General features: G+C 37.3%; 1 protein-coding gene and 1 long non-coding RNA gene across 2 annotated transcripts; both read right to left on the minus strand.

The window, feature by feature from the left end:
- Nucleotides 1-5616: 5616 nt before the first annotated feature.
- On the minus strand, nt 5617-16836 carry hsd11b2 (hydroxysteroid (11-beta) dehydrogenase 2). Its single transcript, XM_043244168.1, has 5 exons — nt 16337-16836; nt 10472-10684; nt 8874-9059; nt 7633-7770; nt 5617-6872 (listed from the first exon to the last, which is right to left on the minus strand). Exons 1-5 carry the CDS (start codon nt 16608-16610, stop codon nt 6430-6432), a joined length of 1254 nt encoding a protein of 417 aa, XP_043100103.1. The 5' UTR covers nt 16611-16836; the 3' UTR covers nt 5617-6429.
- Nucleotides 16837-20992: 4156 nt separating this feature from the next.
- LOC122348241 lies at nt 20993-22605 on the minus strand. Its single transcript, XR_006251286.1, has 2 exons — nt 22155-22605; nt 20993-21836 (listed from the first exon to the last, which is right to left on the minus strand). It is a non-coding gene; the product is annotated as an uncharacterized LOC122348241 (long non-coding RNA).
- Between the last annotated feature and the right edge of the window lie 2451 nt (nt 22606-25056).

Consider the following 25056-nt stretch of genomic DNA (forward strand, 5'->3'; position numbering starts at 1 on the left):
TGTCACGTAGTACTGCGTTTATCCTTGTGGGTCTGGTGGAGTAAGGAAGATGGGCAGAAGAATAGGTGCAGATGCACATGTAAAGTTACAAGTCTGCATATTTGTGTGTTCCTTTGCACTGGCAGGAAACAGCCCTCTGGTTGCACAGGCCGCATTGAGATTTGACTGGCATTTTTACAAGTGCAGTGGGCAGTTTCATCTCCATGGGCTTTTTCTTTGACAAGAAGATCTCTGTTGGAAACCAGATGAGCAAAAAATAGCCTACTAATGATGTTTTTGTGGGCCCTTGTCGAGTAGTGAATGAGAGAAGCTGTCGAGGACTGATGTATGCAGATTTGTACCCAGTGACCTCCACTTACAAACAGAATGAAACAAAAGCGATGTATAAGCATCCTGAAACATTAAAACGCTGCAACCTTTGTGTCTGGATGGGCAGGAACTGCTTTATAGTCACTGCACATGAACTGACATCACATTCCCATGCTTATGCAAAGCTGCGAAAGCTTGCATTAGATAACGGGCGTCATTCTTCGAAAGTGAACCTGAAGAATAGCATTAAGATCTGGTTTAATTGCTCCAAAAATGTAAATCAAGGTTGTGCCCTCATTTCTAGTAAGGCTGTGGGAGAATATACGGTGAGATGCCATTACAATTGGGCTATAGTTGCCAATCCGTTATTTATTTGTATGGATGAAATTAATGGGCCCAGTTGCCCCATTTCCTTCTATGAAAGACTGCTGTTTTGGATGGGCATGCGTGTCCTTTGGTGTTGTAAGCCCTTCTGTGTCTCTCAACTCAGCTTGGCCATCTGACAAATGCCCCGGTGATACAGCCCCAATGTTCTAGTGTCAAGTGCTGGGAATAAATACGCTATACATTGTCTACAATGTGATTGTGTCCCACAAAACAAACAAACAGAGGAAACACAATGGTCTTTGAAGTGCATGATTTGAACCGGAATGTGGTGGGTGACATGTTAGCTAGCATTTTTATTGAGGTGTTGACTCATTCAAGAAGCATTACAAATGGCCACATTTTTCTTCATTTTGTGCATGAACACTTATTTGTAGTTTTTTACATTAGTTTAAAATTGTAATAACTAAGAGGAACTTTAAATAAAATGTGTAATTTTTTGTGTAATATTTGGAAAAGTATTATTGTATTATTGTTATAGTATTAAATATTATTATTATTTCAATAATTGACAATTAAAATAATATATATTAGTAATAAAATGAATAGTAATTACCTAAATAATACTGTTTGGTCCTATTTTGTGTAAATAGTGATTCTTACAATGTGTGTGTATATATATATATATATATATATATATATATATATATATATATATATATATATATACAACCCAAAATTACAGAAAATTTGGGATGTTTTTAAGTTGAAAATTTAAACTAAAAGTCTTTTAAACATCACCATAGCCAATATTTTATTGACATTAGATTATGTTGTAAATAATATTTAAATGTGAATAATCAAAATGTTTAAAAGATTAAAGGTTTAAATGTTTTACAATATCAAATTGTAAAGGCTTTGCAAATCTCATCATCTACAGTGCATAACATCATCAGAATGTTCAGTGCGACACCGCATCACTCATCTGGATGGTTCTGTCATTGACATTACTAGATGGGCCCAGGAATACTTGCAGAAACCACTGTTAGTAAACAGTTTCTCGATGCACCCATCTCCCAGGCCGTCCTCTTTGGCTTTGCACAGCAGTTCATGGCAGTACAGAAACAGATGCACATCTTGCCCCGACGTGATTGCAAAGCGCCAGGTCTGTCATTGTGCTCTGCCCCCAAAGATTGCATTGGCACCCCATGTGGGCCTGCTATTCTTGCTTAAAGGGCATTAAGAAGGTTAAGTATTGAGTTTCGTTTGTTCTGACATGCTTGTCTGTCAGCATTTGTACCTCAATTACATAACACGCCTCAGGTTGTGGTGTTTTCAATAGGGACAGAGTGACATCAATCAACATAACGTTGTAGTGATTGACTGAAAGGGAACGTCTCAGTTACTTTTGCAACCCTCATTCCCTGAAGGAAGGAACTGAGACATTACCCTCACTTGCCACAATCTTTAACTGCTCTGAATTGTCAGTTTGCAACTCTGCTCCTCAGCATAAACCTGAATGAGTGGCTGCGTGCCACCGTCTTATATACCCGTATGTACGAGGGAGTAACATCTCCATTCCCTGCTTCAGGAAACATGGGGTGCACAAGTAACCAAGACGTTATGTCCTGTGAGCCAAGGCTTTAAAATGTACTGATTCAAAGTGTTCTATGGTCAGACAAGTCCAAATTTGACATTCTTGTTGGAAATCATGGATACCCTGTTCTCCAGGCTAATAGGAGGAAGACCTTCCAGCATGTTATCAGCATTCAGTTCAAAAGCCAGCATCTCTGATGGTATGGGGGCGCATAAGTGCATACGGTGTGGGCAGCTTGCATGTTTTGGAAGGCAGTATGAATGCTGAAAGCTGTATTTATTTATTTTTTGATGTTCTGGATCTTGCTTCATCTTCCTATAATTAAAATGGCATAAAACAAACAGCTGAGAGGAGATACTTAGAAACAAACGTATGAGGCTGTTCCTTGAAGTCCGTTATGGTTTTGGATCTACTTCTTTAGCCTAGTGAGTCTGGCCAGCACAAACGTTAGCATTTTCCATCACTCCAAGTATGCTTAGTGTTAGGAACTTAGTGTGTTGATGTTGGCAAGCATACTGTGTTGGATTTTAACATCTGCAGCGCTAAGACAGTGTGCAGCCTGCGCTCTGATGGCCTTAAAGCCTGTGCGCAGCTGCAAAGGTTTTGACATGCTAGGCTTTTAAGCAACTTTTTTTCTCAATTGAATTTATATTCTTTTCTTTCTTTTTTTTTTTTTAAATAATCAGTTCTATATACAGGTACTGTCGAGAATAAAAAGTGCTAGAATGGGAAACACTGTGAAGAGCCCATGTATGGTGAATGAGACCAGCTTCGAGGTAACACTGGATGGGTCTAAAGTGTTTATTTATGTTAGTGGTTTGATATTGTTCCCTTTTTGAGTGGCACAGTCTCCTGCCCTGTGTCCTAAAAACCTGACCACCACCCAAGAGTTGACTTGTGTGTGAAACATTTGTGAGTTTCTTTTCCCTTTTTTTTGAGTAATTTTCCTTTTCGGATTTGGCTGAACTCTTGCTTGAGGACTCCACTAGCATTATTAATCTTAACTCTTTCTCAGAAATTTCTTTGCTTTTCTTTTGTCTAGGCCAAATTTCTAAACTTTAGGACATCGGGTCCAGTATCTTGTTTAATTTATGCCTTTTTGCTATGTCAGCTAACAGTGACAGTAACTGAAAACAGTAAATGATGGGGTAGTTGATGCAGTCTTGTACTGCCTAAATGAGCGTGACAGTCAATGATTTTTTTAACTAACCAAGTTATCTTAGAACTAGTGCTTCATAATTCATGAGAGCAAACGTCATTAAAGGTCTGCAGTAAAATTTCAGGATTTTTTGTACTAATTTCATTAGAAATGGTTGTTACTGATATTTCACGTCATCGTATTAAATAATTTCCCACTTTATGTAAAAAAAGAAAAGGTTTATTCCCCTTTAACAGAGTTGTTCTCTTTTTCACAAAACGTGTCTTAAACAACATCCCCTCCCTGACCTTCACATAGAGGTTTAGTTGTGTGTTTTGAGTTTCTTTTCCCCTATTTTAAAAAGTAATTTTCCCTTTCAGAATTGGCTGAACTTTTGCCTCAGGACACCACCAGCGTTATTAATCTCGACTCTTTCTCAGCATATCCTGAAGGGGAACAGGATCTGGCAAATGACGCAAACTTGTTGCAGACTTGAACTTGCATCACCAGTGTGAGCACCAAATCTCATTGTGTGAAAACAGTAACCGCTGGACAATGGCTCAGAGACCATGAGATTTCTCTTGTGTTGATGTACTGCCTTTGGAAACAGGACACATTGTCTCTAACGGCCTTTGGTTTTACATCACGGTTGAGTAAAATTGCTCGTATCAAGGAGGAAAACAATGAAGATACTTTCTAAATGAACAAATCCCTTCCACTTACTTCACAATCAGTCAACTGGGAAAGAAAAAGCTGATGCATGAAAGTTTGCACAATCTATAAAACAGAACAAATACATTAGTAAAACTTTTTTTTTCTTTTTAATGATTAATGCATTTCGGAAATTGCCACAGCTAGGAGCAAGGCTGAGTGTAGTTTCTCTGTTTATTACACAAGTGACACTTATATTTACAGTGTTTACTTGCAGGGACCATTTACATTGTTTAGGAACAAATCTCTCATCAATTATGAACCAAGTGCTGCTTTGTTAATCACAGGGCCCAGTGTGATGTGGTATGTGACAATGTGTCCCATTTATTCCTTATTATGTTTCAGCTATCAAAGAAAGGCCACACTGCTCTTTCCAAAAACAATAAATGCAGTTAATGAGATAAACATGATTACCAATTAATCTTCCAGGATTCTGAGCTTGCTCCAAAGGCTAAGCTTCTCAACTGTGGGTCTTTTGAGCCAGTTCCCCTGCTCTGTGAATGTCCTGATTCCATGAAATTTGAGCAGACATAGTTCTTGGTATGACCTTTTCCAGGAAATGGGCATTTTGTGCTCTAGCCAATTTCTTTTCAATTAATTGTACTGAAATGTGTGTAGTAAATGGTCTAGGTCGCGGGGGACCCAGATTATGTCTGTGCAAGGTTTCAAAGATTGAGACTGAAGTCATCTGCTTACATTAGGCTCAATCCTCTGTTCAGTGTCCAGACTCTCTCAAGTATAGGCTGTGATTCATAACATGGTCAGTTAGAGTGGCTTTTATCCCATTTCCACCCTTCCCTCCTCTTTGTGGTTTATTACTTTACCAGCAGATATCGAAGTTATTTTATAACAGACCTTATGCAAGTTACTCAACTGTTTTGAAAATATGACCCCTGACAATGCTGTGTAAGGTCACATTCCTCTCAAAAAGCTGCATCTATTACTCCAGTCTTCAGTGTCACGATCCTTCAGAAATCATGTTGATTTTGTGCTCAAGATAAATTTCTTATTCCAATCAATTTTTTAAAACAATTGTGCTGCTTCATATTTGTGGAAACCATTATTATTATTGTTATTATTTAATATTCAGGATTCTTGAATGAATAGAAAGTTTAAAATAACAGAAATAGTAATCTTTAGTGAACGTTTCCTTTGGTGAATACTATACATTTTCTTATAGTCTTATAGTTCTAATTATGTTATTTAATAAAATATTTTAAAATGATTTTATTTCATTAATAAATAAATTACAATGCACTTGTTGAAAAATGTCTACAGAAACACGGTTCGCAACGAAATATCATTTTTTTTTAGTTTTTTTTTTTTAATCTGGCTTGTAAGACTCTGGCTTCATTACACAAACAGAAATTTTCAATTAGCATATCTACGTACAACTGCTAATTAACACTGCAGTAGTGGGTGGCTGGGTTTCAGTACAGTGATTAGAGAAGGTCATTTAACTTTCACAAAGATCTTTGACCAGCTAAAAGGGAGCCATTGTTCATGTTCTCGGACAGGAAGTACCAAAACACACAGGTTGATTATTTAAGAAAAGTCAACTTTAATATACTCTAAGAATGATCAAGTGAACAATTGATTTTTTTCTGTTCTTTTTTCCATATTTGTATAAAATTCACAGTTTAAGTGATTTATTTAAGAACAAATGGCATCAATATGCCAAAAAAACATGACATGGAAAAAAATAAACAAATATAGCAAATGCAAAACTATGGAGTAAAATACATTTACAAAAGGACTTCTGACTTTAGGAACCACTTCAGCCAATTGGTCACTTAAAGAACAAACAAACAAAAAACAACCCACAGTATTCACTTGATGTTGCTCACTGACCACATTTGACCCTGGTTTGATCATAGTAACATTATCATCAGCCTCTCAGTGCAGTATCGGAAAACACAGCTTCAGATGTTTGGCTGTTAATGATCATCCATGCCTTAGTGAAATTAAAATTGAGATTTCACACCAAATTCAATTAAGGTGTCTCCATTGTGAACGGCCAGAATTTATACCTTCTGAGAAATACATAAACCTCGTCATATGTTTGGATTTTGCCTCACCTGAGAACTTGTATTGATTATAAATATAGACTGTGGGCATGACCTCTTTATTTATTATTATTATTATTATTATTATTATTAACTTCATGATGCTCAACTGCCTTTTAAGCACTGAGTTTACCATACGCGATTTGGTGCAATTCAGTGATCCCCTCAAAATATTACACAATATATACAACAAAATAAAGACAAGAGAAAAGCAAAGTATACACAGTGGAAACATATCTCAATAAGTAGATCACATGAGTGGTGCTAAGGGATGCTTTTACGCACTAATCGATAATCTTTGTGAAGCTGTTGTTGTTGTTGTTGTTGTTGTTACTGTTATTCATGTTCTCCTTTATGCTGTTGTTGTTGTCGTTGAGACTCATGCCTTGTTGTCTCCTAAGGGCACGAGGCACCACTTTCTTCTGTACAAAGAGTTTCTGGAGGAACTTGTCACTGAGGCTCAAAGGCAAGTAGCTGCAGATGAAATACATGAGCGTTAAACCTGGCCCGGCATAGTATCGCACCTGGGGTTGAGGAGAGAGGAGTGCGTCCACAATGGTGTTGATGACAGGGCTCAGATCCTCAGTGGCTGTTTTTGCGTGACTCTGGAACAATTCCTTGGTCTCCAGAAGATATTCTTCCCCGTATTCTTCAAGAAGGCTTGGAGGCAAGTTCTGGATCAGGTTCTTGTATTGTTTTTCCCAGTACTCTGTGTTACTGCTCTGCCCTGCAAGGCAAGGAAATGGCAGAAAATGTGATGCAACATGAACCAGTGAATGTGAGGGACATGGAGAAATCGGTCAGGAACAGATTGGAGACGTAAACAGAGGTCTGGGGGCACTTTAATCAGTTATTTATATTGTAATTCCAGACCTGCATTTGGCCGGACAATCTGTTCAGTAAAGGAGGGCTCAAATGTCAGCTCAAATCCTGCCGGATCTCTGAGGCTCAGATGTAAATAAACAACTTAAATGAGAACTCCACTGATGTGTCAGTTTTCTCTCAAGATGCACCCTTTTACTAGGACTTGGCAGTGCTTTGTTAAGTGTCTTATAATAAAATTAAAACTTCGAGTATATTTGTATTAGTCATCTTTTGATCAATTCTAATCAGTACCTAAATAACTACAATAATGTAAATATAATTTTAAATGATATAGAATTATACATGTTTGTTCATATTTATAATAATGTAGTGTAGAAGGGGAATAATTAAATGGTTCATTTCTTGACTGTACTTTTATTTAGCAATATGTCATAAACTAAAATCTATAAACCAGTTCATTGAACTAGCAGTTTATAATTTGTCCATATAAGTGGCCTTTAACAGTGTGTTTTTTATGATAAAGGAAAGTCAAAATTTTATCAAGTTACAACCCCTTGTCAAGATTACAAAGAGCAGTATACAGATAAGTGAATCATCAAACTAGAAGTAAACAATATTTTGATATATGTAACCTGATTTCACATTGTTCAAATGTTATTCACCTGTCTTAAAGGCGGAGGGTAAGACGGTGGAGACTTTGACACCCCATGGCTCCAGCTCGTGACGAAGTGTGTTGGTCAAAAGATTCAGAGCGGCTTTCGAAGCCCCGTACGATGCCAAACAAGGGAAGGGATGCTCACCTGCAGATAATAGAGATATTTTAATCACGATTTACAGCACTGCACATTCTTGAACATTTTAATGAGCTCGCTGATACGATTAAGACCATAGAACAAACAAACAAACAAACAAACAAAAAAGAAGCTACGTAAGAAGAGCTGCCCCCGTTTCAAATCTGTCACGTTGCCTGAGACACATTCCAGAAGTATAACTGTGCTGTTTTCTTGACAGAGGGAGGAGTGTCAATTATTTTGGACTAATACAGATCTGGACTGTAGCCAGGACAATCATCAGTTTAACAGTGAAAACCAAGCAGCCCTGTGGAGGTTAACTTCAGATTGAGACTGTTTATAAACTTTGTGGTTTTGCCTCAAGGCTTTGCGGAATAAAAGGCTTGTGTTCAAATCACTGAGAGGATGTGCGGGATGTTTTAAGACAGCAGGCCTTATAAGCCCTCTGAGAGGACGACTGTTCATCTGTATTGTGACAGTAGCATCTGCTGCTCATGACAGCTGAAACATTTTGTTTTCTTCTGCAGGGAGACTGCACTGATGGAGACATCTTTATTTAAAAGGGCTGTGCGCCAGTGTTTACAGAGAACCCAATGGCGTCCTGCGCCAGGCTGTTACTCACAGTATCACACTGTTTTGGCACAACGGCAGTAAACAAATGGAGATAAAATCAGGGGAGCCAGGCAAAGCTAAAAGTACACCGATTTCCCCTACTGACTGAATTCCAGCATGAGCCTGAGCAGAGAGCAGCTCTGCTTCGAAACTGTTAGCGGACACTTGAGAAGAAAGAAAAACAGGTGGATTGCAGTTTGGACTCCAATTAGTGTTTGGTTAGGTGTGATGAAGCCAGATGGAAGGGATAAAATAAACATCTGACGGACAGAGATCCATTTATAAAGACTGGCAGCTTTATGTGGATGGCAAAGAGAGAGAGAGAAAAAGAGACTTCTAATTAGATTTAGCACTGAAACGAGAACCTGGAAACACTCATAAAAGTGTCATCGTACATACAGCTTAGCTGACTCTTTATTTTCTTTCTCTTTGATTAGTGGTGATGTTTAAACAGGGTGGCTCAGATAGATAATATGCACTCATGTGTACATGAACTGTACCTGAAGGGCTGGAGATCATCACAATCCGGCCTTTAGCCTGTCTGAGAAGTGGCAGGAAGGACCTGGTGACGGTGAGCGTTCCGAAGAAATTGATCTCCATGCATCCTCTGTAGTTGGACATCAGCGAGAGCTCAGCATCCCCAATGTTTATACAACAGCCAGCGTTATTAACAAGCCCCCACAAATCTAGAAAGAAAACATTCACAAGTATAATATTGGTTACTTTCTGGTAAACACTGTAATTATGACAAAGATTCATTGTCTTGGTCTTCACATTTTTAAAATGCTCTGCATTGGAGATCTACCTTGTGACCTAGTGTATAAATGTGTTGTATGTGTTTTTTCGTTATCAGAACACATTGTCTTTACAGCACATTTTCAACCCTGTCTAATGGATTGACAAAGACCATCTGGAGAATCACTGAGATATGGAGCGGCTTAGCACAGAGGGATCGAGTGATCTGGGTTTTATCTGAAGATATTGCACAGAACTGTTTGTGAAGACAGGATGAGATTTATATCGCTCAAGATGCACTAAAACTCTGTCTGAATTTAATACATGGTTAAATAAGAAAGAGTGTGTTTACACTGAGGTAATGATTATCTTTATCCCTCAACTTTTGTTTGTTCAATAGCAGAAAGAGGAAACCAATCCCTCAGCCGAGCAAGAAATAAAACTGGGAGCGGAGAGAACAACAAATGCCTAAAATACTCTGTTAAAAACATAGCTACTGTACATAGAGATTTCTTTCATTTTTATTTATGGTTCAGTGAAGAACCTTAACATTCAAGGAACCATTCTGTTCCAACAAAGGTTCTGTGCCTTTAAAGAAGTGTTCACTGAAAGGTCCTCTGCAGAAGCCAAATTGTTACTACATGAGAACTTTTTCTCAAACTTTATTTTTGAGAGTGTAAAAAACTACATGCAGAAAAATTGTATGAGTAAGCATTCAAATATGTCTTGAATTTTCAGCTTAGCTTACAAGCTAAATTAAGGAGAAAACAGAATAAAATACTGAACTGGTGACTTTGAGGTTTGGAGTTGAAAAGCGGCATGAAAAAACAGTTTTTTTTTTCTTTTCTTTTCTGATTGGTCCATGAGCCACCTGGAGCTGTGGTGTGTATTTTTGAAAATAATACAGCCTTTTGATGTACTGCCAAATTATACACCACCCTTCCACATCATCCCCTCCTCCCAATACTTTCTTTGAGATTAAACATTCACATTGATCACGTACAAAAAAACCCCAAAAATCTCGGACACTACAAACACAAATATACCCAACTGCACTCTTGTAAAATAAACAGCACTGCTAAAAAGTGGCTACAAAGCACAAACAAATTGATTTATTTGACCTACTTTAAAGGTAATTCAATGAGGTGCTTTGCTGATAGCATGGTTCCAAGATTTGGTTCAACAGAAATGTTAATGGAAACCACGAGCTAGTTAAAGTTTATTCAGGGTAACCAAATGTTGCTGGCAGATTTCAGAATATACAAACATTCATACAGGGGTAGTTTAGGGTCACTGTGTTCAAGCATGTTTGAATGTGATTGTGTATGAATATTTCTGCCATAGTTCAGAAGCATATCCTCACCTCTCATGCCAAGTTTGGCCTTGGTGTCGAGCAGGGCTTGCTGTACCTGCTGAGGCTGGGTGATGTCTACCTGCAGGAGGGTAAGGCGTGATGAACAGACTCTGCGCAAGTGCTTGGCTCCCTCTCCGTCCAGGTTCAAGACGGTAGCGAACACTTCAAACCCCATGGCATCTAACCGCTTTGCTGTAGCGTTACCAAACCCTGAATCACAACCTACAGAGACAGTGGAAGGAAACATGAGAATGTTATGCCAACGTATTACAATCAAAAATGTTTTCTAAATACTCACATTTTGGCAAAATCTACCAGACCAGCAATTACACTTAAATGGCATCTTATGCAACAGCAATATTATAATCACCCTAATAGCTGTTTTGGATTCATTTTTGAACACTTAAAATAGTTTTAGGATTTTCTTTTATGAAAAAAGATTGAAAACATCATCAAAATTGGTAAAACATATTGCAGTCTCACTGCTGTGACCTCTGAACACCTATAAAGTTTAGCGAAAGTAGAACAGCACAACAGGAAACAAAAGCACAATTATATAAAATCTTCTCCCCACATCAAGCTGCGTGATAGTATGACGCATCAATCTCTGAAACACAACTCTCTTATCTAAATTACACAGTTGATCCTTCTATTTGAGGACAATGTCCCAGGTAACACTGTGGTTTGGGAGCTGCATTAATAAAATGTTACAAATAAAAATGTAGCCATGGTTACAAATGCACGCACGGGATTCTGATTTTTATCACACACACATTTACAGAAGTGGTGGCCGGAAACAACACATTAATAAGGAAATGACATCCGATCTTTATGAGGGTCGTTTGAGTACAGATAACGTATAAACCCAAAAGAACTTTACCCCCAACAGACAAATGAATGCTAAAAAAAACAACAACAACAGGAGAATAACAGCAGACTTTCTGTTCTTTTCCTACCACTGATATGCAAGATGTTCTTGAAAAATAAACGACAGCACACTGTTGTTCTGGAAACAAAAGTGGCATGAATAGATACACAGACATGAATATTTCTCTCAATGTGAGGTCTACAACATAATTGAACCGCTGGGCTTTAGAAATGAATGTTTTCAGTGAGTGCCAGTTTGTATAATCTTTGTTCTTTTAAAAATTATTGTTAGGAATTTTGTTTCAGTCCAAACTAAACTTATTGCATTCTGCGTTTCTTTAGTTTGGCGGGAAAGTCAAAGTTGTAAACCTAAAAAACCCAGATAATAATAAAACAGAGGTGAAAATCTTTTATAGACCGTCCAGAGGTCAGTGGCCTCACTTTTCACCTCTAATTTATGAATGTGTGGCAAACAATTATACACCAGTTATGATAACAGCAGTTACTAAGTGTACAGGGAGAACAAACACAATCACACCTCTGTATATTAGAGTAAATGTTATCTCAAGGTCTTCTGAGGACACGCGCATATCTGTCAGTACACTACTGGGTCCTCGCTTTCTCAGTGTGTTATCCATAACAGATACACATTTCTGAACACGTCGAGCCTGCAGAAGGATGGGGCTTGAGATGGGGGAGCTAAGAAACATAGACAAGAATAAAAGACTTTTACTGATTATGATTATTAATATATTAATTAATATGCCATTGTTGAGATAAATGCACCTGCCTGGAAATGCAATTTTCTATCGTCACTCTTCAGATTTATTTAGGCCCATTTTAATATTGGCCAGGTCAGTTATTCCCAACCAGGGGCATATGTTCCCCAGCTGGTACTTAAGACGTTTCCAGGTAATTTTGGTCATTTTAATTCTTAGGCAATTCTAGGAACTACTTGGAAAAATTACGTGTTCAAAAATACTTTCCATTTAAAAAAAATGAGTGAAAGCTAAAAAGATAATCACGCAGGGAAATCTGCATATTAGTTCGGATGTTTTTGCAAGTCGCATTTAGTGCACAAAATTTAAGACAAAGTTTAGGCACCATACTATGAATATTCATCCCATCAAAAATGCCTGTACTGTGCTTTTAATGCAACTAATTCCAACTAAGGTACTAGATTTGCACAAAAACATACAAAAAATCTTGGTGCATTCTCTTGGAATTTTTGTATTTATAATAGTCTAAATGAAAAATGTGAAATAAATTCAAAAGTATTTGGTTGTGCAGTTTAGCTTGCGGTCTGACTACATCTAGTGCATCTGTGCCAAGTGAATCCCCTCTGAACTCTGGCCTCATGATGCTACACTTAAACCTTCCTTATCTGTTTAACCTCTTTACCTGTCTTGACCAACTAGGCATGGGAAGAGTGCCAAAGGTGTCCCTCCCCTTCCTTTTTCTGCAAATATTTACAGTGTGCTGTTATGTAAGATTGATATGGGTATTATTAGACTTCTCGGGTCTAGCATATCTCATCCCACACTCAACTGGCCTGCATTCTGGACTTGCTCCAGGGACATTGGGTAAGGAAAAGGCCTGCCAGAGCCCTGATGAGCCACTTCTGAATTCCCACACACACACACATGTGATCGCAGTGAAGTCCACAAGGCTTGGAGGACAGTTGGTACTGGCACTGTGTGCTGATCAGTGAAGCAATATGTGGAACTTCCCTGGCCTCAGCAAAAAAGAGCTAAACAAGAAACAGTGAGGGTGACACAGAGACAATGAAGCAGAAACAAAGCAGACTCATATGCATAGTGGTCCAAAAATATGCAGGATGCTTTTTACGACACTTAAAGGGATAGTACACCCAAAACTGAAAATATGAGAAAATAATAATAATTTAAAATGCTGAAAAAAAAAAAAAAAAAATATATATATATATATATATATATATATATATATATATATATATATATATATGAGCATTGAATATGTTTGAACACTTAAGCTTTACAATTTATTTATCGAAATAATATTTGTGACCAAGGCATATACATCTTTGGCCTCACTCACTTGTGAGATTACACGCACAACCTAAGCGGCTCGCATTCAGGTCTCTGAATGATGTGGGATTAATCGTGCTTCCTCCTGCTGTCTTCATCGTGTAAACACAATGGAGTGTGCCTCATGCTAGGTGATCAGATTTCCCACTGTCCCTCATCTCACATACAGACTAATGTCAGTTGGTACTTAGTAGCTCATTTACAGACCCGGATTGACGTCATGCTTTTTATAGAAATGTTCGGTTCTGAACGAATTAGGCTGACTGATTTTTAAAAATCTCTGTAAAAATCTTACAAAACTCGAGTTGGGCTAGTCAAAAGAAGCAGTTGTTAGTGCAGACAGATGAAGAGATGAGAGCGTGTGTTTGTTTATTTAACACTAGAAGTTCACACCTTCATGCTGCTAGAACCTGGTGCTAATCACAGTTTAGTTCAGTCACCATGATTTACTGGCAATGTGAAACTGAGAGAAAGAGAGAGATAGCAAGATGTGAACACATAGTCTTAAGTTTTAGCCAGCTATGCAGTATTTACAGAGTATCATCAAAGTTAAAAGAAGGAATTTCTTATAAAAACACTCATTTATGCACATACATGTTCCCTTTATTGGGCAATTTATGGAAATCCTCCTTAACAACAAAAACGTTTTTTATCAAAGAAAGCCGGCTTCATTATGTAGAAAGGAAATATTCTTTGAGAAACAGACGCCTCCTATTAATTAGGAGTCAAGATTACAGAAGTTTACATGTGGGGAGTTCTGGCACAGTGAACCACACACTTTAATGTTATATTCCCAAAGTTGGTGATTAAGATGTACAAGGTGTACTGGCCTTGTAGTCTATAGGCGTTTTTCCATCTTGACTCTCTTCAAACTAACGACTTCAGCTTGTGCAGTCAGCCAATTCTGTAACCTTAACCCCCTGCCTCAAAGCAATTCAAGCCCTGACTGTGCCTTTCTGCTGGCTTTGTAAGAGGTTTACAGGTTTTCCACTTTCGTTTGGCTTTTGGCATAAGACCTCTGAGAAGGGTAATTTTAATAAACATAAACATAAATTCAGAAATATTGCTTAAAATATGACACCATGTCATTGCATGTTTAGCTGGTAGTACAAAAACAAGAAAGAAGACAAGAAAATGAAGTAAAACATAATCAAGAACTGTGCCCTGTGCCAACATCAGAAGCTCACGCTGTGTTCTGTGTACGTGTTTTAAAACAAGTGGGTTGATTGGGTTGCTGGTTACTATGCCAATAGACCGCAGACAGCTTTGGGGGATTTAAGGAACCCATATGAGTTATTTCTGAGAAACCAATGTCCATCAAAGGGACATAAGCTGCCTTGGAGTAACCAACTGAACTTAACCCCTTGCCCTGCTAAGTGAACCAACGGAAGGCCTGTAATTTTATCATGGCAGCTTAAGGAAATAACATTAAAAATTAAGTAATTTAATTACATAAAAAAAATGTAACTACATGAAAACAGTAACAGAAAAACTTTCCTGTTTGTGCACTCCACCTAAATAGTTTTAAGGAAAATAAATCATCTGATTTTTATATTGAAAACCCAGGATACAGTATGCAGATATACAAGTGTAATGCATTTATTATGCATGTACATATAGCATTGCGGTTTGCCTCAGTTGCAGAAAAGGTTGGATAATTAGCAATCAAGCAATTGATTAAGTCTTTAGGGCTTTAGTGGATCAAGAAATCATACTGGACTAAAAGATACGTGCTCAAATGAAGTACATAGCTGCTGAAGGAGCTTATGATCCAGATTAAACAGGAGTTCTAAAACCGCTTAACAGTCAAATAAATCAACACATAATTGCCTTTATTCCTCAAGGTCTGAACTAGCAATTCCACAGTATTGGTGAAATTCTTTTTAAGAGTTGCAGGTTGCAAATCTCATACATACATTCTTTTCCATAATGAGAACTTCTCATTGACTTTTATTATTTTGATATTGTGCTAACATATTTTTCTATCCCCAACCATAAAACTTTCTGCGCAATGTAGTTATTTTTTATTTTTGGTTTAAAGTTTCTTCACTTTAAAGAAGCAACTCACCTCAATATAACAGCAAGTGTCTTGCACGTAAAAAATGAGTTTACAAAGGTCCAAGGGGAGAAATAAAGATGTAATTTGTAAGTGAGTTTTAAGTACACCAGCAGGTACAACACGGCAGCTCTTTGATTTGATTTATGGCTTACACTGCAATTTTGTTGCATAAGATCATTTAACTTAGAATCAGATTAACTCAGCCAAATCTTAGTACTCTCTAGTTCAGCAGCAGGACACAACAGAGGTTAACACACAACACATCAGATTGATAAGTCAGAATGCATATCTTACAAATACCACCCCAACTTGGCTTAGTTTTAATAGAAAGGCACGTGACCAATATAATGTCCATCATACCATGTTTTCCTCATTGCCAAGAAATATGGGTCAATGGAAAGTACAGGAGTACAGGAGATTCATAAGACATAAGACACAGTATTTTATGTGCAGCAGACGTGACTCTGAGCATTAGAGTAATTAATATGGGACTTCCCATACAAAATCACAGCATGTGCTGACAAGTGTACACAATTGTTGTTCAGTCGGTCATAATGCAGATGAACGTTTTAACCTCTTAAAGTTACTGAGTCACTAGACACAAACAACAGCAACCGTAATATAATTGTTGCAATTTTGCACAACAGATTACACCCAGCATGACCTACATTTAGCATTTGTTTGCTCAATCTTTGCTCATCAAATCACGTGCATTTCAGATCAACACATAATGATCCTCTGAGTCAGCAGTGAATTAAAATAAAAATAAAAATGATAAAACATACCACTAAGTGCTATATATAAATACAGGCTAAATTATGGCACATGCCCATTCATTTATTGCTCTAATTATGTTATTGTTCTACTTTTGTTTGGTCTTACCTGTGATGAAGACAGCTTTGCCTTCAACTGGCAGGAAGGGTTTGGGGGTGGCCCACGTAAAGTACAGCCAGCAGGACACACAGAGGACCAATCTTGCCAGCACAGCAGGCATGCACAGTGCACACAGTCTCTCCACCAGCAGAGTGGCACCCAGCCATGCCGTCACTGAGGGCATGGCACCGATATGGAATGCCAGAAACTTCTTCACCACTTCACCAACAAAGATGGACATTACTCCGATGTAAATCCAGAAAGACACTGCACAGTCTTCCATTGTATTACAGGTGGAAATGCTTTGTACTCTCTCCCTGTCTCTTCTCTCTTATGCTGACTCTGTCTCTCTCTTTCTCTTTATCACTGTCTCTTTCTCAAGTGGGGTCAGACTTATAAATGAGCAATCATGTGCCTACTCGGTTCCCTACAATCTCGAGCTAAGACAGGATACACACAGATCTCACACGTTCCAACTCAGAGTAGGAGAGTAGGAGAGCTAGTGAACAGATCCGTCTGACTGCGTGTGTATATATAGTGTACTCTGCAGGAGAGGGGAGGGACTATGCTCAAGCAGATGTAATCAAAGCCCAATAGCCAAAGCTTTGCAACATTTCTCGTACCCCCTACACTCAGCAGCCCCCCCACCGGCATACATACGTTTGTCTCCTTTCCAACAAGCATGTGCTCATCATGTCTTTTCCACTTTTTTGCTTCTTTTGTTTGGCTTCGACAATCACTTGTGAAAACTTTATTTTGTTAAAAATCTGAATTGCGAGTTGAAATATACGCGTGTATGTGTGAAAAATACATCATTTATTCTCTAAAGCTTCTTGGAAACAACATGTGCTGCAAAAATGAAAACTGACTGGACTTGAAGGGCAAGTCTCAGCTACACACTGTGACTGGTTGTACTAAACATGTTGTACGTGGGTTTCTTCACATGCATGTGTGGTGGGCTTTGGGTCATGTGACTGTCTTTGCTCCGTGATTAATCCATGAAGTGCCCCTTTGATGTGTTTTGGCATCAGCATGTATGTGTCAAAAGCCCAACAGATCTAATTTGCTCCTTTTTTTTTTTTTTTTTTAAAGCTACACTAAACAAATGTTTATTTGCAGGAATGTACAAAAAAAGCAGCATAACGGGACAAAAATTGCGACTGGCAGATGAAAAGCAGAGAAAGTGTTTGTGTGTGTGTGTGTGCAATGAGGAGAGAAAGACCTCATTTACAGGGTCACTGACTCGTCTTCTAAATGCAGATATTTTGTATGTCAGGTGTGACAAAACGCCCAAGAAGATGATATATTATCACTAAAATATGCAAACTACTTAAGGTCACCTTTAAATATAGTGTTTCTTCAGATGACACTTGTAGATTCATGCTCCACTGCAGCATACAGAAACATATTAAGAGCTGTATAACAAACACATCAACAGTGCCATAAATCCAAAGAGCAAGACTCTGACCTTTACACTAAGAAACGGAGAAGCATCAAAGGGTAAGAAGGAATGAGGAAAAGAGGGAGGAAGGGGGAAAGAGGGGCATCTGCGGACATTGACCGCATTCCCTCACCAGGTGTCTTATTTCATCCTGATTTGATGAGCTTCTACAGAACCTCATGTCATCTTTACCCTAGTTCTGTTTTTTACACGTGTTACATCTTTCTTATGTAAAACAAGTCCATAGACTTGGTGATCCTAATTTACCTTGTGGTGATGATTCACGCTGAGTTTGTACAGAACACAATAAGAAATTACACAGCTCCTTTTCACCCTGCTCAGACGACTCAAACTCCAAACCCCATTATTCACCTTTCATGGTGTGCTGAACACAGTGTTCTTTGGCCTTGGGGTGAATGACCTCTGGAGATCACAGAACATTACCAATCATCCATATATAATCACTGGTCAATCCCATGCCACACAATATCCACTCTACCACTATACTGTGATCACATCACATGCTACTCATTCTTATGTAAGCTTCTGGCACAAAGAATAAGTTTTATCATTTTGATGAGTTCAGAGTTTCCACCAGAGGTCATTTTAGGAAATAATTATAGGTACAGAATGTCTACTAAGGTATTATTAGGTCAGGTTTTGATTACACATTAATTAATCCTAACAAAGTTGGAAAATAGGTCTAAACATGCACCTGCATTAACAAATGCAGTGTTAATACGCTCTTGCATATCTACAAGGTCACAGCAGTGATATTCTTACTCAAGTCCATCACTGTTTGTTCACTGGGGGCGATAGAGAGCTGTAAAACTATTCCTTCTGGAAGAACAAATCTGGAGGAAATATTCTGACCTGTGCACATTAAAGGAATTAAATGGTTTGAAGAAAAGAGGATATTTTATAAATAATAATAATAATTAAAATATCAGTACCTATAAAGAACTAAAAAGTATATATGTGGTCCCTGGGCTTCTTTTTAAGGTATGTTTGTGTATAAAGTGAAACAAAAAGCCAATATATTTCTCAATGACCCTCACAATTTGCCCTCACACTTGCTACAATCCTTCTTGGAATGCTGTTGTACAAGTCTTGTGTGTTGTGAGATATTGCACTGCTATGCTATAAGAAAAGTCTTTAGTTCTTGGAGGAATGACGGAGGAGTAGTTCTACTTTGCACTCTGGGATTCAGTGCTCTCCAAGTGACATTTCATGGAAGAAGTATGACTTTATCAAGCTGTAAATGTACAAATTTGCATTATCAAGCAATAATGTGAAAACATCACGAGGGAGCGGTGATTAGGATGCACCTGGTTTCATACTACAGGCCATTATACAAACATGCATAGAACCCAATGACTCCAGCAGTGTGGCTGCCTATAGATTTATAGACCACCCAGCTCCCTTTTTCAATAGGTCAAATCAGGCAAGGAAACTAGATTTGTGAGGTCTTTAAGCAATAAAAAAGGCTGTGGCTTGGTCTTATAACATCTTCTGGCTGAATAGTTGGCCACAGATCAAAGTTAAACAGCAACGCTTTTTTTTTGGCTGGGACAATACACAGAACAGCAAGATCAAGATGGAGTCAATCTACAATCCTGAGGTCAACTTGAGCAGAAAGAAACCTTTTCAGAGCTTGTCATTTAACCTCCTCATTGTTCTTATACTGGCCAGAGAAGACCTTTTGTGTATGAACAAATCAACATCATCTCTCACAGTGTTTCAGGTCCTGCAGTGTTTCAAAATCTCATTCCATCATCACTTGCTCAATCTAATTATCTTCTAATATCAATAAATTAAATATTATAACAGAGACAGAAATGAACCCAGAGCGTAAGGCTCTGCTGACGCAGGTTCTCTGTCACAGAGGTTCAGAGGTGTTATGTCTGGCATGGATCCTAGGTAAAATCCTTCACTAGTAACGGAGTGTAAATGAAAAGGGGCAGGGTCAATGGTACACAATTAAAGCAATTTAAGTGGGGTCAAGATCAAAACCATTCCTCAGATTGTAAATGCCAGACCTCAAGGAGGGCTTCGGGAAGCTTTGAACAGCCCTGAATGAACAAGCATGAAGGTCACAGCCAACAAGGTTTTGATGTCTACTCCTTCTGTAACACCATTTTTGTTTATAATCACTGATTTCAGGTCATTGGTGTCCTTTTTTAAAACACTTGAAGTGAAAGCCAAAATGGTTTTCTTTGTAAAGTTTAGAAAAATGCAGACTTTGATTGTTGCGGTGAGTTCTGCATTTAAAAATGCCATTAAGGTACTGATTTTTGTGCCAAAACGATTGCAGGAAAATCTAAAATATCTAAAATATTTTCATTTGCATATTGCACTCAAAAAATTATTTGTTTTTTTACTCGGCTGTCATTTGCACCCAATTTTATTATGTAAAATGAAATCACATTTGTAAAATATTAAGTTAACTTAAACCATTTGTGCTAGGCCTGTGCAAATCATTCACGTTGCCCTGATTGAAACTGGACAGTGGATTTCTAGTTCTCAGATAGATCAGGAGAATAAATGTTGACATATAATGCTGTTTAATGTGTTTTTAGTAAAGAGAAAGACCTTTTAAAATCTGTTGTTCGGTTATATTTGACATTTAAAAGCGTTTATGTTTATGTTGTTTTTTGAGGTTATTATGGTGAAGTGTAGACCTTGTTGTTACATGAGCTGTGAATGTGCTAATGCCAGTAATGATTTTTACTTGATCGTTTTATGTGTGCTGCAGATGTAGTGTTAAGCATGTGATCCAGTGGTATGATGTCTGTTATGTTCCATAAGATAAAAAAAAATAATCAGGCGAGTATGTGACTTACTCATTCTACATGGTCAGCATTTCTCCGCGTCACAGTAAATTAATCATGTGTGTGTGAGTGACACCTAAGCACAGGCTCCACTCTTCAACAAAATGGTAAAAAAACAAAAACAATAAACATTATTTTATATTATATGAACTCTTTTAAATATTCAAAATAACTAAACATTAAAAGCTTAAACTCTACCGGGCCTTTCCATTTTCGTGAAAGAGCATGTCAATTATGTTCAGGGAACATTCAGAGAACATGTCAAGTGAAACTGATTAGCATGAATTATACTCATCAGTACAATTAACTTACTTTAAGTTCAAATGAATCAGTTCAGCATAACATGTGTTTAAAATCTGTTTAATCAACACATAAGGAACAAATACAAGTGGAAAGAGAAGAACCATTTTATTGAAAACATCTCATTTACATATTGCTGAACATGACAGTTATGCAAATCTTGTTTCTTCTTGAAGGACCTGAATGGGAAAGAAGAACCAACAGGCAAGACATTCCAAACTAAAACCACCCCTCTCAACACCAAACCACCTGCTTTACACACACAACGTTTATTCCTAGTGCTTTGAAAAAAGTGCATCTATTCATATGTGACACAATAAGTGAGTCAGAAAAAAATCATTTATGTTGACTTCAAAAAGTCTTGTTTTGTTTTAATGCTGGTAACACTATTATTCAGGTTGAGAAGGTCTAGGACATACCTGAATGACTACATCTTACATAACCTCATCAGGATTACAACACCTTATAGGCAGGGTACAGCTAAGCAAGTATTTTTCTTTAAGACATTTTGCCGTTCCTTTTAGAGCACAAATCCTTTTACATACAGTTCTCCTGTACATTACATAATGTATCATTACATTGTAAATCAAACTGCAAATAGGTGCAGACCATTAGCTAAAATAAACTGCAGTTATTACCTGAAACATATACCTGTACATTTATAACCAGTAAGCACCTTATTGTTATATTTCCTGCAGGAGTGAATGATTTTGGTTTGTCTGGAGAATGTAGTTCCAGAGCAGACACTTTATAGGGCTTTTATAGGGACTTTATAGGGGCTTGGATGACCTTGAAACTGAACATATTATAATCATCTTGTTTTGCTGTTGTATGCATTTGAGGAAAAGAGTTTTATTTTATTTTAGGGGCTACAAGAGTAAAGCGCAGCATTCGGTGGGTGATGCGACATCAACACAACAGACCCCCATGATCCATCCTTGACATGCAAAATAAAACAGATTTTATTAGGCTACTAATAAGATTAAGTATACATTTTGTCAAATACAAACACACATGCATACATACAAACATACATTTTCTATGCAAAGCATTAAAGAATAGTGATATTAGCTAAATAAAGTGCTTATTAAACCGCAACCAATCAAACAGATCAAGCATGAAATGCAGAGGACTGTGATCTATCCGTCTTTATAGTTGTTGAAAGAGATTTGATTTTATTTAGCAGAAGTAGTTGTTTATCTACCCCTGGTTATAGGAGCTTTGCTACCAAGAAACACAGAGAGAAAAGACTCACCTCCTTCATATAGATAATCCTCTTCAGTGTCTTAGGCTAAGAACAAAGACTTGATTCAGCTCCCTGCTCATCTCAAATGCAGAGAATGAAAGGAAGAGTGAGAGAGATGTGTGTGAAAAAAAAACTGCTTTCCCAGGACAGCATGTTCTTAGGATCTGTCAGACATATACTGCAGAGTAAATAATGGACACCTGCCAAACACAGCGCAACTTGTATAATCTGCAAACCCCCTTCCCACGCACACACAAACTCACACAAGCATAATGATACACAAAAACAAATAAGTTTACACGAGTGAACACAAAAGTCACAATAAGGCATTCATGTGACAATTTCAACAACTGCCACATGTTCTGTACTAAATGTTCCACAGAGAAGTTGCCACATTCTATCTGAACTGCAGACATTCTTTTTCACATTCCTCATTCTATTTTATCTCTGCCCTATTTTCATTATCTTTCTTCCATCGACCCTGAATTGGGTTCTGCTCTCACTTTTAAACTCTGCTTGTATTTATGCGTGCTTCATATCTTTCAAATCTGTGTCTCTCAGTTTGTCCCATGATATTTTCTACATTTTTCCACTCTGATTGTTCGGTTAGAACATGATGTGCATCATGTACAGTAAACATGAGAGAGAGGCCGTATCTGCACAATACCAGTGTGTGTTTAGGCATATACCTGCCCCTGAGCATGTCTCCCAGGGTATGAATCTGGTGAACTGTAAATGTACAGCCCCGGTAATTGGCCTAAGTATAAGTAAGTTAAGCACATCGTGTACAAAAATATGAACAAAATCTGAAAAGGGATCAATCCCTAGGCACAGGCTTACACACATAAACAAATCCAGGAAATACGGCTGTTCTACGGGATCATTTGACACAGGAAACATCAAAGAATTTGTCATAAATATAAAAGCTGCAAGTAATTTTTTTATAAATAAACCAGTTACCCTGTAAACACATTTCAAATTTTTAGATTGCAGAAGAATGTTATGCAACTGGTTTGATCTGATCTTTTTGCTCCCTAAACTAGTTTATGCCACACACTATTAGTGCACTTGTGTACTATTTGTTCTATCTTAATTCCTCTGTACAATACGGTGCAATTCCTGGAGTCTTGGTTATTAACTATGTTTAAAAATAATCTTTAAAATAACCTTTGGCTCAGGGTGTGTTGGATTTCACTCACGTTTCAGTAATAAGGATAATTACAAATCATGAAATAATAACAATAACAAGGGCTTCCAACCTCCTGAGCCACCTAAATCACTATGACCTATTTACTTAAAGCATTTACAGTGACATTTTAGCCACCGATATATGTTATTATTATTTTTTATTTAAATATTATTTTTTCTATTACTTTAAAAATTTAGGAGATACGGGAACTTTTTATACTACATATATGCTGTTAATATTTTTAATGAATTTGGTCCCACTTTATATTAGGGTGGCCTTAACTATTATGAACATTAATGTATTTAGATTAATCATCTGATATACATCTTTATACATCTAGCATATTTATAATTAAACTGTTGACCCATTCCTTACACGTTAACCCACCCTTAAACCTATACCACCAAACCTGTTTGTAACCTTACCCGTGTCCCACCTCAATAGCAGTGTTTTGCAATGTTTTGCAATACAATATGAACACAATAAGTACGTTGCGCTTATTTTTTGTACACAGTAGTTAAGGCCACCTAATATAAAGTCATGAAGAAGATGTCATAACAAGCTAAACAATAAATATATATATGGTATGAATATGCCTTTTAAGGTTTACATTTGAAAATGTAGCATTTCTGAATACAGAATATGAACAAATTATAAATAGAAGGATAGCAGGCATGCAGTCATTTGGCCATTGTAATTTGTGTTCTGGAGTAACAGCTAGTCGCTGAAAACAGGGTGGCAGGTCTTAATCCACTCTTCATCCATCTGAACAAAAACAGTGCTCAAATTAAATCCGCCAAACATAGAAATACGCTCGGATTTCGGGAAAACACAAACACCTGCTACAATGCTTAAGTAATGTTTGTGCTCTGACAGTTTTTCTCATGCCCTTTTCTGCTGAAACGGATTTTAGTTCAAGAACAATCTGTTACGTTAGTGTTTTTACGTGACTGAAATGAAATCATAAACCAGAAACAAATCTTTTAAGCTTTGGATCTTCAGAGCTTTGAGTAGCACAAGACCTGATCCATTCAATTACGTCTTATCAGGGTTATACTAGAACAAAATAAGAACATAGACTATGTTTACATGTGCACAAATAATATGATTACTTCCAATAATCAGAGTAAGGCTTAATCGCAGTTAATTGTTTTTGTGACAGAAGCAAACCTCTTCTCTTTTGTTTACATGCAATTGTATTATTTGCTACTTAGGAAAACACAACAAACTGTCATAATAACATGCATCATATAGGTACTAATATGTATATGTTAATTACTAATATGTACATTTATAATACTAATACTGTTTTAGGGTAAATAAGGTACAAGATATTGATACTGCCCCGGTGACAGCTTTTGCATCTTTATTGCTTACAGTGTATGTATAGTGACAATTTTTATATTTACCTTTATATTTACCTTTTATATTACCAAGTAATTTAGTTTATTTTAGAGCAAAACTTGTTTGTAAACCTATATGCCTCTCAGGCATCCAAGAGCAGCTCTCATATCTTTGGAAATATCAAATTCTCCAGAACTGTTCGAAAAGCTCACGATTAAATTTCCTGTTTGAAATCACAAACAAAATCCGACAACTACTAGAACGTTGACTATTTCTATAGCAACCTTCCAGTGGCAGCTTTAACCATTAGCGATTGGCTCTTTTGCTCGGCCATATTTTGTGCATTTTTTTCCCTTTCAGAACCGTATTTGTAACACA

Source organism: Puntigrus tetrazona, chromosome 7, assembly GCF_018831695.1.
Source record: "Puntigrus tetrazona isolate hp1 chromosome 7, ASM1883169v1, whole genome shotgun sequence".
Lineage (NCBI taxonomy): Eukaryota > Metazoa > Chordata > Actinopteri > Cypriniformes > Cyprinidae > Puntigrus > Puntigrus tetrazona.

Excerpts from the sequence above, each read along its gene's own strand:
- hsd11b2 (XM_043244168.1), bottom strand. The coding sequence starts at position 16,610 with ATGGAAGACTGTGCAGTGTCTTTCTGGATTTACATCGGAGTAATGTCC. Across the intron at positions 9,060-10,471 it reads GGCCAAACTTGGCATGAGAG|ATTTGTGGGGGCTTGTTAAT; the intron begins GTGAGGATATGC and ends TTTTCTTTCTAG. Across the intron at positions 7,771-8,873 it reads GATGATCTCCAGCCCTTCAG|GTGAGCATCCCTTCCCTTGT; the intron begins GTACAGTTCATG and ends TATTATCTGCAG.